The 16,885-nt window shown below is 48.8% G+C and overlaps 2 protein-coding genes across 3 annotated transcripts in view; one reads left to right on the forward strand and one right to left on the reverse strand.

Moving 5' to 3' along the window:
* Window positions 1-16,885, forward strand: part of CRBN (cereblon) — a 20,442-nt gene continuing 3,557 nt past the window's right edge. Inside the window, exons 1-10 of the mRNA XM_081072098.1 lie at window positions 1-155; window positions 3,072-3,184; window positions 3,755-3,957; window positions 4,725-4,874; window positions 8,003-8,162; window positions 13,360-13,422; window positions 14,518-14,602; window positions 15,258-15,373; window positions 15,801-15,865; window positions 16,669-16,800. Coding sequence (XP_080928224.1) covers window positions 89-155; window positions 3,072-3,184; window positions 3,755-3,957; window positions 4,725-4,874; window positions 8,003-8,162; window positions 13,360-13,422; window positions 14,518-14,602; window positions 15,258-15,373; window positions 15,801-15,865; window positions 16,669-16,800 — 1,154 coding nt within the window. The 5' untranslated portion in view covers window positions 1-88. The remainder of the gene's footprint in view (window positions 156-3,071; window positions 3,185-3,754; window positions 3,958-4,724; window positions 4,875-8,002; window positions 8,163-13,359; window positions 13,423-14,517; window positions 14,603-15,257; window positions 15,374-15,800; window positions 15,866-16,668; window positions 16,801-16,885) is intronic.
* Window positions 14,691-16,885, reverse strand: part of TRNT1 (tRNA nucleotidyl transferase 1) — a 23,654-nt gene continuing 21,459 nt past the window's right edge. For both annotated transcript variants that reach the window (XM_081072097.1, XM_081072095.1), the window contains exon 9: window positions 14,691-15,461. The gene's annotated coding sequence lies outside the window, so the exon portion shown is untranslated. The remainder of the gene's footprint in view (window positions 15,462-16,885) is intronic.

A 16,885-nucleotide genomic window follows, 5' to 3' on the forward strand; every position in this document is an offset into this window, starting at 1 on the left:
GGGGCCCCTGCGCGGCGGCGTTGGCGGCGCAGCCCCTCCCCGGCTGCGGGCACCGCCCCGTCCCAGCATCCTCTGCGGGTAAACAGACATGGCCGGCGAGGGAGCCCCGCAGGACGCTGCGCACGACATGGGCAACCACCTGCCGCTGCTGCCCGGTGAGCGGCCTGGGCCGGCGGGCGGGCGGGGCAGACCCCGGCGCGGCGCCCGTGTCCTCCGGGGGCGCCCTGGCCGTGCGCGGGGTGTGCGGCGGGGCGGGCGGCGCGGGGCAGGACCCGGGTCCGCTCCGCCCGCTGGGCCCCCGGGCGCGTCCTGTGACGGGGAGACAGGGAGGCGGCCGCGCGCGTCCCCGTGTCGTGGTCCCCACGCCGCCGAGCGGAACCCCGCCGGGGGGACACGCGGCCCGCCGGCGTCTCGTTGTGCGGCCCCGGCCCTGCGCGCCGGCGTGGGACGCGGAGCCCCGAGCGCGCGGACGTGCGTGGGGCGGGCGCCGGGAGGGGCCGGCCGCCGTCGGGGCGTGTGGTCCGCGGTCCCGGCGGGAGTGGGGCGGCGCCGTGCGTGGGTCTCAGGCCCGACGGCGCGCGGGCCGGGTCGGGGGCCTTTCTGTGACGGGGCAGCCGGGAGCCGCGGGGCCGGGGCGCGGGGCGCGGGGCGCGGGGAGCGGGGAGCCCGGCCGGGCCGAGCACGCGGAGCCGAGGGCGTGTGTGTCCCGCGCGGCGCCCGGGCCAAAGCCGAGGCTGAGGGGCCTCGGGGCGCCCGCCTTGCTCCGGGGTGGGGCCTCCCCCCAGGACGGGTCCCCGCGCGGACGGGGGATGGGGGGGGCTGGGCGGCTTTTCTAGGTCGCGTCTGAGCGTCAGTGGAGAGGAGCGCGGGCTCCAGAAGCCGCGCACTGAGTTGTGTTCAGAGCTCACGCTCTTTAACCGCGAAGGAAACGACTTGACTTCGTGTTTAAGACGCACGGAGCGGACTTGGCCGAAGGAGGCGGTTCCAGGTGACCAGCCACGTGGGGAGCGGCTTCAGCCTCGCGTGTCAGACGGGCGGCGGCACCTAAGCACTCACGCGGGGACCGGGAGCCACAGCCCTTCAGGGTGAAGTTTACAGTTGTGAATCCAGCCTTGGAGCTGACAGTCCATCTGGGAAACTCTGCAGTGGCAGCAAGTGGCTCTGTGCACCCGCCACGTGAAAGCCATGCTGTCAAACAGGAAATACAAGGACTTGGATCCAGAACGTCGGTTCACATTTGTCTCTCGTGGCTCCTGGTGAAACTTGGATGTTCTTAAGAACATTCTGTGTTTATGTGGAGTGTTACACCGTTGACCGTTTGAATGTAAGATGAAATAATTATGTTGTTCCCTTTGACAAAGCTTTGCGTCTAGGAATTCATAACAATTTATAGAAAGTCCAAGGCCATTACGATCTTCAAAAGCATTTGTATTTTCTCCCCAGAGACCTGGCTGGAGATAGTTTGATTTAAATCATATACACCACGGAGATGGCTCTTGTGATGAGCTTTTGTCTATTTAGGAGATTATTTGGGGTACTTAAAAATACACGAAATACGAGGTCAAAAAGAAGATTCGGTAAATCTTTATGGTTTGTGTAGGGCAGGGTTTTTCAACCTCGTCTCTGACACTTTGGGCTGGAGAATTCTCTGTTGTAGGGAACTGTCCTGGGGCTTGTTCAGCAGCACCCCTGGCCTTTGTCACTAGGACTCCCCGAGTTGTGACAACCAGAAACGTCTCCAGACATTTTCGCAAACCTCTGAGGGGCAGAATCCCCGTGGCTGAGACGCATTGGGCGCGGAGGGGCGCTGACCCGTCGCTGGCGTGAGAGGACGGCGCCCCCTTAGCAGGACAGCCCCTCCTCACCAGTGCAGCCTGTTCCACCCCCCAGACCTGTTGTTGGTAACGCCGGGCTCTTGAAGTGGATCGGCTTAGTTCGCATCGTTTAAAATTTGTGTGGAGAAAGCTTCCTAAAACATTCTTTTAAATATGTTTTATGTGCACTTTAAATTTAAAATCCCAAAGGAACATTTGTATGAGAATGATTCCAAACGCTTCAGTTTTGAATAGTGTAGTGACAGCCAGGGAAGTGATGTCACTGCTACCAAAATCTTTCTGCCGGGTAATAGTGATACCTTTTCTCACTTTCAATGAGCGGGTCTTCCCTGCTTGTCGTCTGTAGGAACTTTTTAAAGTTAAGCGTTTAAAAGAACCTCAGCGGCCACCTTATTCATGCTGTCACTTTTCAGATGAGGAAACCAAGGTTTCCTCGGGTGGAGTGAGGTGTCTGAGCTGTCAGAGTTAGTGAGGGGAGTGACACGTCTCTGACACGGACGAGTTCAGATGACGTGCGGAGACACCCGTCAGGAGGTGGAGCCCGTCGCCCCTTCCGTGGGGCTGCGCCTGGGGCCTCACTGCCAAGGGTACATTCCAGGCGAGCGGCGTGGCAAACGGGACCTGCTGGCAGTGCGCCCTCCACTTGACCAGAGGACAGCGGCCTTTCACCCATGTGGTCTTCCTCCCCCAAGCACAGGCACCTCAGTCTAACCGTGAGCATACAGCAAAGCAGTCCTCATTGAGAGAGAGACTGCGAAAGGCCTGACCGGCTCGCCTCAAAACTGGGAAGGCTGAAAAAACAGGGAGTCTGAGAAAGGAGCGCAGACGAGGCGGAGGAGACAAGCACACGTCACGTGGGAGGAACGGGGACAGAGAAAGGCGAGAGGCTGAGACGGAGGCAGTCCACGTACACGGTGGAGTGGAGTTAACCGCTAGGAGCCAGCGCTGGTCCCTCCCATGTGACGAGTGTGCCCCACTGTGTAAGAAGCCGACTGGAGGGAAACGGCGTGAGGCGTGCGGCTCGCTCTGTGCTGCCTCTGCAGCTCTTCCGTAAACCTCCCACTGTCCGGAGGTAGAGTAGTGGGGGGCAGAGCCCCGCCTGGGCCTCCCTGTGCTGCTGTAGACGTGCTCCCGCGGGGCATCCCCCGGCTCTCCAAGGGGTTTGCGTTGGAAGGGGCCCCGCGTCCGACATGGTCCCACATCTGGTTTTCCTCTTATGATATTCTCCTTTTGCAGTAGAGAACGAGGAAGAGGATGACATCGAAATGGAAGTTGAAGACCAGGATAGCAAAGAAGCCAAAAAGCCAAACGTCATCAATTTTGACACCAGCCTGCCCACATCACACACAGTACGTAATTTAGGAAGGGATCTAATGGGTGTACACATTTCCTGTAGGTAAAAGCTCCGTGAAACAAGCGGCTGGTGTTCGCATTGCACCCGAAATTCTGAGTGGGGTCATGGGCGTAAACGCACTCACTTGTGCTTGTTAAGCAGCTCATACTGTGTCCCGGTGTAATTCTCCGAGGAGTTGTCGCCCTTCCTTCTGTGTCTTTGCCGGTCACGGAGCCACTAAAGTTCTTCCTGTCTATACTGTTGGGCACGGCTCTTACTTAACTTACTGACACGTTTGTCCTTTGTCGTATTTGGACTCAGAAGGGTCTTAGTCAAAAGAAAATATGAACTGAAAAATCGCTCTTGAATTTGTGAATCTGTGAAGAGAGACTCTTCACAAAACATTAGAAGTTCCTCCACTAAGTGTCAGATTCCACTCCCACGTGGCATGCGGTCCCCCGTGCTTATGACCCCGATAAGTATTCGGACCCGCCGTTTTTATTGCTTTTACTCTGACTGGCTCTTCAGTCGCTTGAGCCGTGTGTCCCGACACACCTCCAGTGTCACGCGTGTGTGTTCCCGACAGTATCTGGGCGCTGACATGGAGGAATTCCACGGCAGGACTCTGCACGACGACGACAGCTGCCCGGTGATCCCGGTGCTGCCGCAGGTCACGGTGGTGCTGATTCCCGGGCAGACGTTGCCGCTGCAGCTCTTCAGCCCTCAGGAAGTCAGCATGGTGCGCAACTTGATTCAGAAAGACAGAACCTTTGCGGTTCTCGCCTACAGGTAAAGCACTGGAGTGAGTGCTCCGCTCGTCTCTCCCGCGGAGCCACGGAGGTCGGAGGTCGGGGTGAAAGCTCCCTGGGGGCTGGGGTGCCCTGGGGAAGCCATGAGGCGAGCAAGTCGGTGAGGAGACTGAAAGCTGGGGTGCTTTCCTTACTGTCGTCACCATGGACACTAGGCGTTTACCTTCATTCACAATTGACCTTTCTGGTATTTGAAAATTTGTAATCATTAATATTTAATGAAAAACATTTCTAGAAACTTATTTCCAGGAACTGCATTTAAAGAGAAAGAGGGCTTTTACACTGTAATGTGAAGGATTACTTTCCCCAAAGAATGGCTGTTCTTTCCCTCTGAGAATCCCTGAGCTGTTGCATTGCAAACTAGTGGTAGACTGAAGGAGAATGCCAGCAAACCGGTGGAAACCGGCCGCAGAGGCAGGAAGTGAACACAGGAAGTCCCGGCCCCAGAACAGGGCTGAGCATTCAGGTGCTGGCTACCGAAGGCAAGGAATGTTTGCTTTGGGAAACGGGAGTTTAACCCGTCAGTCCTCCATCCTCTTCAGTGACTAGAAATCTGGTCTTTTCCTAAAAGTGCTCTCTTGGTACTTTCTGAAGCCTCCTTATATGTCTAAATTCCTCCCTAGGATATTAAAATTGTAATAGCTTTGCAATGAGGGTGATTACTCCCGTGTGTATTGCTTTTGTCAACTTTGTATGTTTAAAAATTAAGTGTTCAAAACTGTTTCCTTTAAAAATCTGCCTCGGAAGTAACATACAGGAAAGGGAAGCGCAGTTTGGGACCACGGCAGAGATCTACGCCTACCGAGAAGAGCAGGACTTTGGCATTGAGATAGTGAAAGTGAAGGCAGTCGGAAGACAGAGGTTCAAAGTCCTGGAGCTGAGAACACAGTCGGATGGGTAAGAAAAGCCACGTGTTAAAGCTGTGGGAGCAACTGAAAATGAAACGGGCTGCGTCGAGTTTTGTATTCTGCTGACCTTTACACTTTGTAACTTTTAACAAGCTGTTCTTTTTCCCTTGGAAGGTTTAGCCTACTGGTGGGCATGTTTGCTGTGCGTCCAGTCACTTGGGAAGTTTTTCAAGCTATAGAAGCCTGAGTTCCAACCTCATCCCCTCCCTTGGGAGTGATTAGCCGGGACGAGGCTGCAGCGTCTGTTCTTGGGTTTCTGGGGCATTCTGATGTCCCTGTAGATGTGCTGATCCTGCTGAAACCCAAAGTGCAGCGTCATTTGGGACGTGGCTTCTTTGGGATTAAAGACCTCCCTTCAGTGAAAAGGGGAGGGAGGCCAGAGGTCGTGAGCTCGGTGTAGTCACCGCACAGCTGTGGTGTCTGAGGGCCACGCTGATTACCGCTGCCAGCTGCTGCAGCCGAGCCGTGTCCCTTCAGTGCCACTGATGTCACCCATAAGTGTACTACGTCCCTAATAAGTGATCAGTAACTGCGTGCTGGCTGAGCCTATGGAGACGGAAATTCCGAGCAGACTGTCTTAGCAGTTATCATTTCGGCACGGCTCTCATAGTCAGAGCTTTTCTTAAGTTCAGGGAATACTAAACTCACTCGTAAAAACCCAGTTCACCTAACTTTATTTTCTTAAAAAAAAAAAAAAGTGAGGCCCTTGTCCTGTTAGTGCCTGCTGCCCTGCGGACTGTTGCGCGGCGCTGGCTGGCACGGGAGGCGTGCTGTGAGGTCGTAGGGAGACGCAGACTCCTGGGTCTGCCCGGGCCTCCTGCACAGGCCTCTGTCTTACCTGTTGCCAGAGCTGGACATCCTGCCTGAGCTCGGTGCCGCACTGCGGATGTCTTCTGAACACCTGGCAATTCAGGATTTTATGATTTAAAAAAGAATGTGAGCTGCAGTGAGACAGGTTTTTGTATGTTTGGTTCACATAGTAGGTATTTATAAACATTACTGAATTCCGAAGACGTAGGTGGGTCAGGCAGCCCTGGGGGCTGGAGGGAACCTGGAAGATGGAGGGGTGGGGCTTCAGGCAGAGGACTTCGACACCCTGTGTGCAGGGACGGGCAGCCCTCTTACCTGTCCTGAGACCGTAACGGTTCGTCAAAGGCCAGTTCAAGCTGGAGATCATGAAGTCACACATACAAACCTACACATGCATTTCAACCTGCATTTTTACACATGCACGCGCACATGGCGTCACTCATTTGTCGGTGGTGCAAACGAGAGACTTTCTCCAAGGGCTGCAGTCAGACATGGCAGTCATCTTTCTTGTGAATGCCACTTCCACTGTCTGTGTGTGGTTTACACCTGTAGCTTTCCTTTCAAGACAGAGTCTAAAGATAATCAAAGGCAGCTGGAGTGCGGAATCCTTCCCGATTGTGCCCTTTTTTCCTACTATTAGAATTGTCTGAACCAAATTTGAAAGCATTTTTATGGCTCAACCTAATATTTATTGAAGCAATTTCATTTTTGTAGTTATATTTCATATATTTTATTGTTTTATTTAATAATGTTTACATAAATTAATGTAGCCATGATCACAAACAAGTGCTGTGACAGGCTGGAAAGAAACAAAACTAGCTTCGTTCAAAACAAAACTCAGCTGTTGGGAGAAGAACCAGTCCCGTGTGTCTCAGCCCTGGACACGCTCAACAGTGACAAGGCGGGCACTCAGTCCTCCAAGTGACTCACACAGCCACTCACGTGATCAGGAAGCCAGCGTCCGATTAATGTTTTTATCATAATACAATAACAGATCTTATGGAACTCTTGTAACTACCCAACTATTGTTGGGTAAAATGTAATTCTTAATTTCATTTATTGATGGCCTTAAAGAAGAATCTGGTTTCTAAAGACTTCTGTAAAAGGTATTTTTGCTTTAAAAATATGATTACCATGTATTTGTGTTCATGTGTTAGGTGAAGAAAATTGAGATTTGGTTTGGTTTTAGTGAGCGTTAATAAGAAAATTCTGAACACAAGCTTGAATACAGTCATTTTTTTAAAAACATTTTCCAAAGTAATATAGATGTAAATTTGAGCTTGGAAAGAAATGAAGTTAGTGGAGTGAGTCTAATATTATCATTAAATTAAACCTAGATATTGTCAGACACACGTCACTATTTTACTTGAATGAATATCAGCATTTCATTCATAAATTTTTGTTGGTCAAGACAGTGGTTAATATGAAAGACCTCTTTAGATTTCCTAAATATAATTAATAGTGAAGTAGAGGCTTGTAATATATGGTGTGACTTTGTCAGTCTGACAGTGCTTTGTTCTAGCACATTCCACATTTCAAAGGCTAGGAGATACAAAGCCCCATAAGATAATAGCTCGAAGGTACAGCCCTCTTGTTGGCACTAGCTCATGAAAAGATGTTTGCAATTATGATGTTCTCAAGTAGTGTTCTGGAATGATGACTTTACTATAATGAGAGTTTAAATAATTTTTAAGTAAACAACGATAATGAGTATTTTGATTCTTTGCATATTGAAATGAAATGCACATAGAAGTTAAAGAAATGCACATAGAAGTTAAAGCTACATGTAATTAATTCTCTAGTTGTGTTTTAACTCACTCATGTAAATGGGTTCTTGATTTTCTCCTCCTTTCCTTTCCTCTTCCTCAGGTTAGATGGTTTATGAGAAGGGAAAGGTGTAAGGGTTCAGATGGGGAGATGTGACAAGTGTCTAAGAATGTCTAAGAAATTAATTTAGAAGTATCAAGATATGCAGTAGGAGTTGCTCGTGTGTTTTTTGTTGTTTTTTTTTTCTTTAATATTTCACTTACAGGCTCAGGATATTTGTCTAAAATGTGAAAATCTCCCTTTCCATTCCACAGTGAGATGGAAAATCCACTCCTTAGGTTATCTTTGGTTTTAACTTTGGTATGGTTTATGAAATACAGTATTTTTGAAAATTTCTTCTAACATCAGCATTTGATGAATATGTTTAAACAAGAAAGCTTTGAAAATCTTAGTATTTAAAATTAGCCTTATGTTTAGAAACTTAATCGCTTGTTAGTTTATGTTAAAAATGAACAGCATGCTGTGTTCTCTTGATTTTAGAATCCAGCAAGCCAAAGTTCAAATTCTGCCCGAGTGTGTGCTGCCGTCAACCATGTCTGCCGTTCAGCTAGAATCGCTCAATAAACGTCAGATATTTCCTTCAAAACCTGTGTCCTGCGAAGACCAGTGTTCGCATAGATGGTGGCACAAATACCAGAAGGTGAGAGACGAATGTTTTATGATCTTCAAAAAATGAGGACAGGTGGCTCTTTCCCTGTTTTTAGGAGTAAACGCAAACAAGTCTCACGGTTCGCTCCCCAGGCCCCACGGCGATCCTGGACCGTATGTCAGCGCAGCCAGGTGTCAGCGCCGTGAGGGGTTCCTGCTGTTCTGCTGACCAGTTGGGTGTTCACAGCGTGTGGTTTTTAATTCTGCGGATTCTCTCACTGTAATCAGATCAGACGTTTGGCTCTCAAGTCGTAAACACATAACCTTAAGAAAGGAGAATTTGAGGTACACAGAAAGTAAGCTGTGCTTCCTCCCAACTTCCAGAAGAAAAGCTGGGCAGCGGTCACTTTGTACAGCAGTTGTACAAAACTGGCTTGAGACCAGGTGCTCTGTAAAAGTGCGTTAATTCTTACGTATGTCCTTTTGGCTAGATCATTCTTTCTCTCAAACGGAAAGCTGGTGGAGCCTGTCTGTACTCATTTGTGAGATGTACAAAACAGTCGTATTTATGATTTCTGCCTAAAGAAAAAGATTACTAGTTTCTAAACTTAGAACAAAGTGGCTTTTAAAAACAGAGAAAGACGGTTTCCCTTGCAACCTGAAAGACCGTGCACTGGTCATCCCTGGCTCTGCCAGGTAGACTGGCGAAGCTTCAGTGTCACAGGAGGTTGGCACAGGGGCGTTCATGCAGCGTCTCACATCAGTCCGTGGGCTTGGAGAAATCATCCGGCTTCCACACAGCTGACAGGGCGGCTACTGGGGGCGCTCAGCCTCCACTGGGCGTCTGGAGACTCCTTGTTCTTGTGACTTGTTCTTCCGTACTGCAGTTGGCCAATCTGTGACCTGGTGGTGTGTTGTAATCAGTGTTTCTAAGAAGATTCTAATGAGAAAGTTAGACTTAGACTGCTTCGGGATCCTCAGGGAACCCCGAAACTAGTGTTTCTGAAGACTGCACAGTACCGACATGCCCTGAGTTTGCAGGCAGCTGCCGAGGGGCTATGCAGGGCTTCCTTTTCCACGCCCGATCCAGACACGTTACGTACACGGTTACCCTCGTTCGTCTTAGCGGAGCAGTGGAGGGTTGTGGAGTGTAACTGTTGGAATCAGTATGCTGCAGCTAGTTCTGAGGACGAGTGGGCGCCCAGGACAGCTTCGGGGTTTATTGAGTCGTTCAGTGACTGCTAGTGGTTTGCACTGGGTGGCTGGGACGTTACACGACAAGGAAACTGCATCAAGATGCTGTCAACAGAGCATCTCAATACTCAGACAGTTGTGTATTTCCATCACTGGATATTTGTGGGCGTCACTAAGGTGTTTGGATTTATAGAGCAGCTCCGCCACGCCCAGGTGAGGTGTTTAACCTGATGAAGCATTTAAATACCCTGAGCTGCCTCTCTGCAAAGTTCTAAGCCCCGGGTGAGTGAGTGCGCTTAGTTCCTGCCCGCGTGCTGTGGGCTGTGTCCGTCGGCAGCATCTACCCGTCTTTAACCTGCACTCGGGTTAATGGACAGCCTGCTGAAAGCCCCTCAGCCTGCTCACGTTGCCTCAGAATTCGGCCTTTGCAGCTGGGCTGTCCCCGGCTCGGCGGAGGGAGGAGACACAGGTTCCCTGCTGTCTTTCAGTTTTCCCGTAATTCTGGACTCTGAATGTTAGCCCTTGGTTCTTTTCTGTCAGAAGGTGCTAAGGCGTGAGAGACACAGGAGGTTTGAGGAGACACAAACGCTTCCATCCCACGTATCTTTCGGATTGTTCAGCGGGTTCTCTTGTTTAGACTTTGAGCAGTTTATTGGGTCTTGAAATTTGAATGTAGCTCACTAGGCCAGGAGAAGTTGCTAGTGGATCTATTTTGGGCTCCAGATGATCTGCAAACTCTGTCCTACTTTGGAGAGGCCACTTAGAGCCATTCTGTGTCATACGGGGAGCGGGGTGTCACTGGCACTGGTGGGAGCTCCGTGCCGTGCCCATCGGGCTGTGCCGTTAGCTGGACACTGACCTTCCATGGAGCTGGGTCCCTGACAGGACTTGTCGTTAGGTGCAGGGCCCCGTCCGTCCTCTGCGCGCAGGTCCATTCACGTGGACGCGGACATCCCACAACCGGAAGCAGCGCCCATGGCTCCGTGTCCCTGAAGCAGTGGGCGTGCTCAGGATGGCGGGGTCTCAGGTGATTCTGAGCTCACTCAGGCCGATCAGGCTGCCGTGGGCTTTGCCAGCAGAAAAGTGTTTCAAGGGTCTGGAAGTGTGTCCTTCCTGAGATGGTTTTAGTTAGCCCAGAAACGTTTTGCACATGCCTTTCTTAACATTTGCCGTTAGAATTAAACATTCCAAACGGCATACAATTACTTGAGTTTCCAGACGTGTCCCTGTGTAAGCTTCCGTTCTGACAAGAGGACATTAGAGAAGCGTCCCTAGTGGTTAGGAGGGAGGCCAGTGGGATCAGAAAACACTCTTCCCAAACACACTTCAGTCGGAGACCTTCCTGGTTCTGCGATTCCACCTTTGAGCTCGCGTTCACTCACTGCCTTTCCTGGCAATGCCCCCCTCTCTCGCTGTGTTGACCATCGTGGAGCTCTGGCAACGTGATGGAACGTTCCTGTACCCTGCTTGGAGTGTGGCGGAGTGTTGTAAGAACACGCCCTGCTTGTCCATTCATCAAGCCCTGTGCTCATCAGAAGGGTTGCTTGTGGCCTGGAAAAAGGTATCACATGTGGAACCATGGGGATGTGTTGGAGCTCGGTTCCTACCTCTGCTGACCTTACAGCCGGGGTCGCCCCTCGTCCCAGGCAGCAGGAGCTGAGGGCTCATCCAGAAGGGCCGTACCCTCAGGCCTGGGCTCCCAGCTCGTCTGGCGTCTTCCAGAGCTGCTCTCTGAAGACACAGGTCTTCTCTGCCCCCTCTTCTCAGGGAAGGACTCTGAACAGCATAGGAGGCCCTCTGTCAGTTTGTGGAACGCTGCTTCCTTCCTCCGAAAGCGGCACAGCCTGGTGCTGTGAGGACCCGTCCGCCCAATGGCGGACCTGCACGGAGGTGTGCCAATGCCAGGCATACGGGTCATCTTGCAGGGCGAGCGTGAGAAGCGGGCTGACCGGACTGCCTGCCTCCTGCACGTGTGCCTCGGACACGCTCAGAGGCTGCCTCACTCAGGACACGCCCTGCTAGTGCCGTGACAGCTGACGCTAGGGCCCTCCTCCTCCTCGTACCCAGGCCCCATGCGCAGCTGCACTGCTGACCCGGTCCATGAGGCCTGGATCTTACTGGGCCATGCAGGTCTCCGAATACGAAGGAGGTGATAGGATGGGTGTTTCCTGCAGCCGTAGTGTCTGTTCTTACTGTCCGCCCTTTGGGATTTCTAGTTCCCTGCACTTCAGGATGTTAGCCCTCCGTCCGTAACAAACAAGTCTGCGCATTGTCCCATTGTCCTGGCTTGTCCTCTGACTGTGGTCTCGGTGCGCTCCCATACTGAGTGTGTTCTGTCTGTCGGTCTGCCTTTTTACAGAAGGAGTTCTTTCTAATGTAGGTGAATTTATCTGTTTTTTAATACTTCTGTATTCTAATTCCTAGCTAGAAATGACTTCCTTGGGCAAAGGAACCTTTACTTATTTGTTTAAGTAAAAAATGGCACCTTTTTCCTTTTGATTCCATGCTTTAAACGAAATGAGAGCATTGAAGCTTTAAGCCCAGCAGTTTGTCCTGGTGTGACGCCCACCTTACTTTGTCCCTCTTTCCCTCGCTGACAGGAGTGCCCCGTTGTCAGTCTGCCCACACCGGCACTGTGATGCTCTTGCCTGCCGACAGCGCATAGCGAGCAGGTCAGGACACGCAGGACTCGTACCCCCACTGTGTGTCTTTCTCCAGGTTTGTTAGCTCCCCAGTGCTTACTGAGATTCCCCTGTGAGCTTTACAGTCTGTTGTTCCTGGTTCCAGAGGTTCTAGACTCTCCTGATGTGGCCAGAACAGACCGTGAGGTGAGCGCTGTGGCACACGGGTCAGCTCATACTGTCGCCAAGTCCCCGAATCCTTCCACGCGGCTACGTGGGCGCCGCTCCCAGTCCATACCTCTCCATCTGTCCACTGGGTCTTGCAGTGCTCGTGTGCGGTTTCCCTCCTATTTGTCAGTGGTTATCTTGCTTTCCTTTTCTTCTCTACTCTGGTAGTCTTTTTTGATCTACCCTATTCCTTTCCCACTCAATTTCATGTGTTAACAGTTTATAAAATTAAAAACATCTCTCCGTATGCAGGCTGTTGGGTTCACTGGGAAAACGCGGTCATTTGTCATGTTCTGCCGGTTTGAAGCCTTGTTCTTTGCTCGGGCAGAGTATTCCTTAGTGTGACGTATTCTAAGGTACTTACTGCTGATTGATGCTGAGGTGGTTTTGTTTGTTGTTATTAACAGAACTGCTGTCATGCAGCCCAGATTTGTGTCCTTGTAACACTTTCCAAATTTTCCTGGTTGTTTTCACCTTTAATCTTCCAGATGAATTTTAAAGTGTGCTTCTGAATTCCAAGCTCACTGCTCATGCATTGAATGTATACTTTGAGGACTGACATCATATTTATTGCGTCTTCCCATGAAATAGTGAAATTCTAGCGGAATTGAAGTATAATTCACACTTTTATGTGGATTTAGGCATGCTTCCATTCAGATCCCATAATACAACTGGAAGAGATACATGTGGTTTTCCCCTTTCCCTGAGCTTTATGAAATGGGGACTTGATCATGATGTCTCAAGTAGATGGTCATTTTATCTTTGGAATTGTCTCCCTCCTGTTTACCTCCACAGTGATTCAGTTAAGAGCCATTGAAAGTTTTTACACAAAGAAAGTTTGGATTCTGTGTTGAGGTGTTCGCTGTGGATTAGAATACAGACCAATAATGCGGCCAATAAAAGTATGCTGTTTAGTCGCTCTTCATTTTATGTTTACTAGCTCATACTCAGTACTGAAATTGGAATATTGGAACTTTTTCAAAGAATCAGGATTCTAAGTTGCAATATGTAGTTGAAGGATATAAAAACATGATTGTCAAACTTAATAAGTATCTATTATGTGATTATTTACAAAAGTTTTCATCTTTTTAAAATTAGGAAGTCTGTTCCTGGGCCCTAATCACTTCTCACATGTGGCTCTTTCCACTTTAAGAATCTTTATTGTGTGGGGCGACTTTATTAAGTGACTTGTTTTTCTGTTTTCAGAGAAAGTTTCATTGTGCAAATCTGACTTCATGGCCTCGCTGGCTGTATTCCTTATATGATGCTGTAAGTAGTTCACCAGTAACTTGGTTTCTAGGGTAAGCCGGGTTGTAATTCTGGGCTGTTAGAACAAAACATAGACTTTAAGGCTCAGTGGTCTTTCACTTTCAAAACCAACACCATTCATTACACGTAAGGAGAACAGGTAGAAACCAGACTGCTGGTTAGACGCTGCCTTAACGTATAGAATTTTTAGTTTTCCCACTTTCTAATATAACTTCAGGACAAGATACCAAGATGTTTCAGGGTTTATTAAGCATTTGAAATTTTGTTGGGTCAATGGTAGTTACACTTAGAAAATTAAAGAATCCTTAACAGCGTTTGGGTTTTTTCTGAACAGGTGCATTAACCTGGTCTCCTGACCCCTAGTGAGTGAACTAACTGAGGCATCCACAGGTGGTTTTGCGCCTCAAACTTCAATGCCAGGCACTGTGCCACGGTGCAGAGTTCACTGAGACAGGCTGTTGGAATAGGCCAGCGTCTGGGTTTTGATACAGAAACTGTGTTCAAAGCATGATTCCCATCACTTTCTCTGGTTTGGGCCAAACTACTTGAGTATCTGTAAAATTGGGTAGTAGCAGCTGTTGCACTTGGCACATAGTACACTTTAAACAGATGTTACTTATTTCCCTCCGTGACTCACCTTGCACATAGCACGTAGGGTCTGCACACTTACACTGCACACAACCGAGGAGACGAGGCCTCTGGCCCCCAGCAGCTTCTGACCAGTGCAGATGTACAGGAGACCAGCGTACTCTGCATGTCAGCACTCGTATGTAGTGAACACGTGCCAAGTCAGTGTGTGCGTAGCAAGTGCTAGTGTAATTTACAGGGGCCACAGTCCCCAAGAGAGCAGCCAGAAAAGGGGAGGAGAGCGCAGTTCTAAGCCGCGGAGAACAGGGCACCCCCCGGGCACCAGTGGGGGGCTTGGATCACTTCCGCATAAGAAAACAGACACGGTTAAACTGTAATTCAGACTTTACTATCTAGTCACGACTTAAATTGCTGTTAATGTGTTAGTTTTATTAGAGCGTTAAAAAGCTGGCAGTAAATTGTAAAAAGTCTCTGAACCTTGTAATGGGTACTTTTATTTTAAACAAGGAAACCTTAATGGATAGAATCAAGAAACAGCTACGCGAGTGGGATGAAAACCTAAAGGATGACTCGCTTCCTTCCAACCCAATAGGTACGGAGAAGTCAATCACCTTCCTGTGGCCTGACGTCTCACTAACAGAAGTGCTTGATTTCATAAAACCAAAAATTTTAGTTGTTTTAACTAGTACTTTTATTAGTTCTGAAAAGCACATACATTTCTTTGGCTTTTAGCAGCTTAAAAAAATGAGTATTTTTTACTTAATTGTAATAAAGTTCTTAAATTCTGTGAGCACTCCAATTTTAGCCAAGGTTTTCCAAAGAAGTTCAAATTACAGTCGCATCCAAAACCCTTCCTGAGTGTGAAGACTCCTTCCCCTATTCCCTAAGGTGCCTAACTTTAAAGGACACCCCGTCCCAGGCTGACTCACCTGTAATGTCTGTGTCTGTTTATTAGGTGCCGTTTAGCTTTTTTTCTAGTCAAGTAGCAAATAAGTAACTTGTATTAGATTTTATGTTTAATTTAAAAGGTGGCATTTACAAAGGTACAAGGGAAGATGTTAATTGTAGAACCCCTAAGAGCATATACTTGATAGAAGGTATGTTGTAATAGTGTTTATAATTCTGGGAAATGGGTTCTTTGGGAATCCTGTAGAGAAGGATTTCAAAAGAACATTATCTGCTCATACATTCGCTGGTATTTACCTGCCTCATATTCAAAACTTGAACTCTCTCCCCATTTCTTTAAGATTTTTCTTACAGAGTAGCTGCTTGTCTCCCCATTGATGATGCATTAAGAATTCAGCTCCTGAAAATCGGTAGCGCCATCCAACGTCTGCGCTGTGAACTCGACATTATGAATAAAGTGAGTATGTTGTGATGCCCACATTTCATCAGTCTGGAGACCAAGAGAACTGTCACAGGGTCCATCGTAGAGTCCTTCCATTAGACAACTAGAAAATTAAAGGGAAAGTTTAAATGTGTCATTTGGGACCAGACACTGGAATTGTTTCGCACTCGGCTGTGAGTCCCTCTGTCTAACCAGCTTCACTAAGGCTAATCTCCAGACTTCCTCCTGGAACACCTGTGGTTCTGGTGTCAGTCACTCTTCTTTGTCCAAGATGGTTAGTTGTGTAAGTGAGTATGTGTCAGGTCTCAGAATGTTCTGGTTCTACCTTTAAAGACCCAGTCTTAGAGTGGCCAGAAGGGAAAGGTGGTGCTGGGGAGTCCAGTGTGCTGTATAGTGACATCGTTACGTGAACTTCCCCACTAACGCCTCTTCAACTTTTCAGTGCACATCTCTTTGCTGTAAACAGTGTCAAGAATCAGAAATAACAACCAAAAATGAAATATTCAGGTGAGCGCTTTATTACATTTTTAGTGAGCTTCTGAGTACATTTTCCCAGCTGCCTTAACAAGAGTTGTAGCCACGGCTGTATTTCCTTCCCCTTTCTTTATAAACACTCAGTCAGTGAAGCATGGGGAATAGCTCAGGGTTGGGTGAGTCGTCTTCCCGATTGGGCATTGACAGCAACGTCAGCTACAACCGGGCAGTCCTGTCCTGGTCCTTGTTGAAAATCTGAATGTTGTAGAATATCCGTGTTAGACTTTCTTCCAATAGTTAAGGACCAAACACGAATGCCTCAGGCTTTCTGCTTCCATCAAACATCAGTTTTGCCACAGAGGGCCAAAAATAAAGTAGGACAAGTTTCTGAACAGGGCCCGATGCTGTGTGATATTATAATGGTGTTTGAAAATTATTTTATGACAAATTGATAATTTCAAATCAGGAAGGTAAGGAACCTGCTGTCTGCAAAGTAACCGGCCGCCCAGGGGTGGCCAGGTGGGACCTTCTCGTCGCACGTCCTCCCAGAGACACCTTCAGATGAAGCTGAGCTCTGTATTTTACAATGTGTGTCTTGACAGATTAAAAACTATTAGTTTTCCTTCGGGTCATCATGGAAAATGTTTAGACTGAATACAGCTGGGCTGACTGCCGAGCTCATGCTATCATACTAAGGTTCTGATATTATCTAAAACTAAAAGGTTAGAAAAGATAGCTCATGTAACCTCATTCCTTGGTCAACTTTTTAAAACTCTGTTACAATTGGGCTTTCTTTTTCTCGTGGTAACTTATCCTCTGCTGATCCTCTGCTGTAGTTTATCCTTGTGCGGGCCAATGGCAGCCTACGTGAATCCTCACGGATACGTGCATGAGACGTTGACCGTGTACAAGGCCTCCAACCTGTCCCTGATCGGCCGGCCTTCCACGGAGCACAGCTGGTTTCCTGGGTAATGTCGGGGTCGTTGTGGCTTTTGTGATTTTTGTGGGTTTGCCTTAACTAGGCAGAAAAACACAAATTCCTAAGCAGAGCTG

This window comes from Rhinolophus hipposideros (genome assembly GCF_964194185.1).
Source record: "Rhinolophus hipposideros genome assembly, chromosome: 14".
Lineage (NCBI taxonomy): Eukaryota > Metazoa > Chordata > Mammalia > Chiroptera > Rhinolophidae > Rhinolophus > Rhinolophus hipposideros.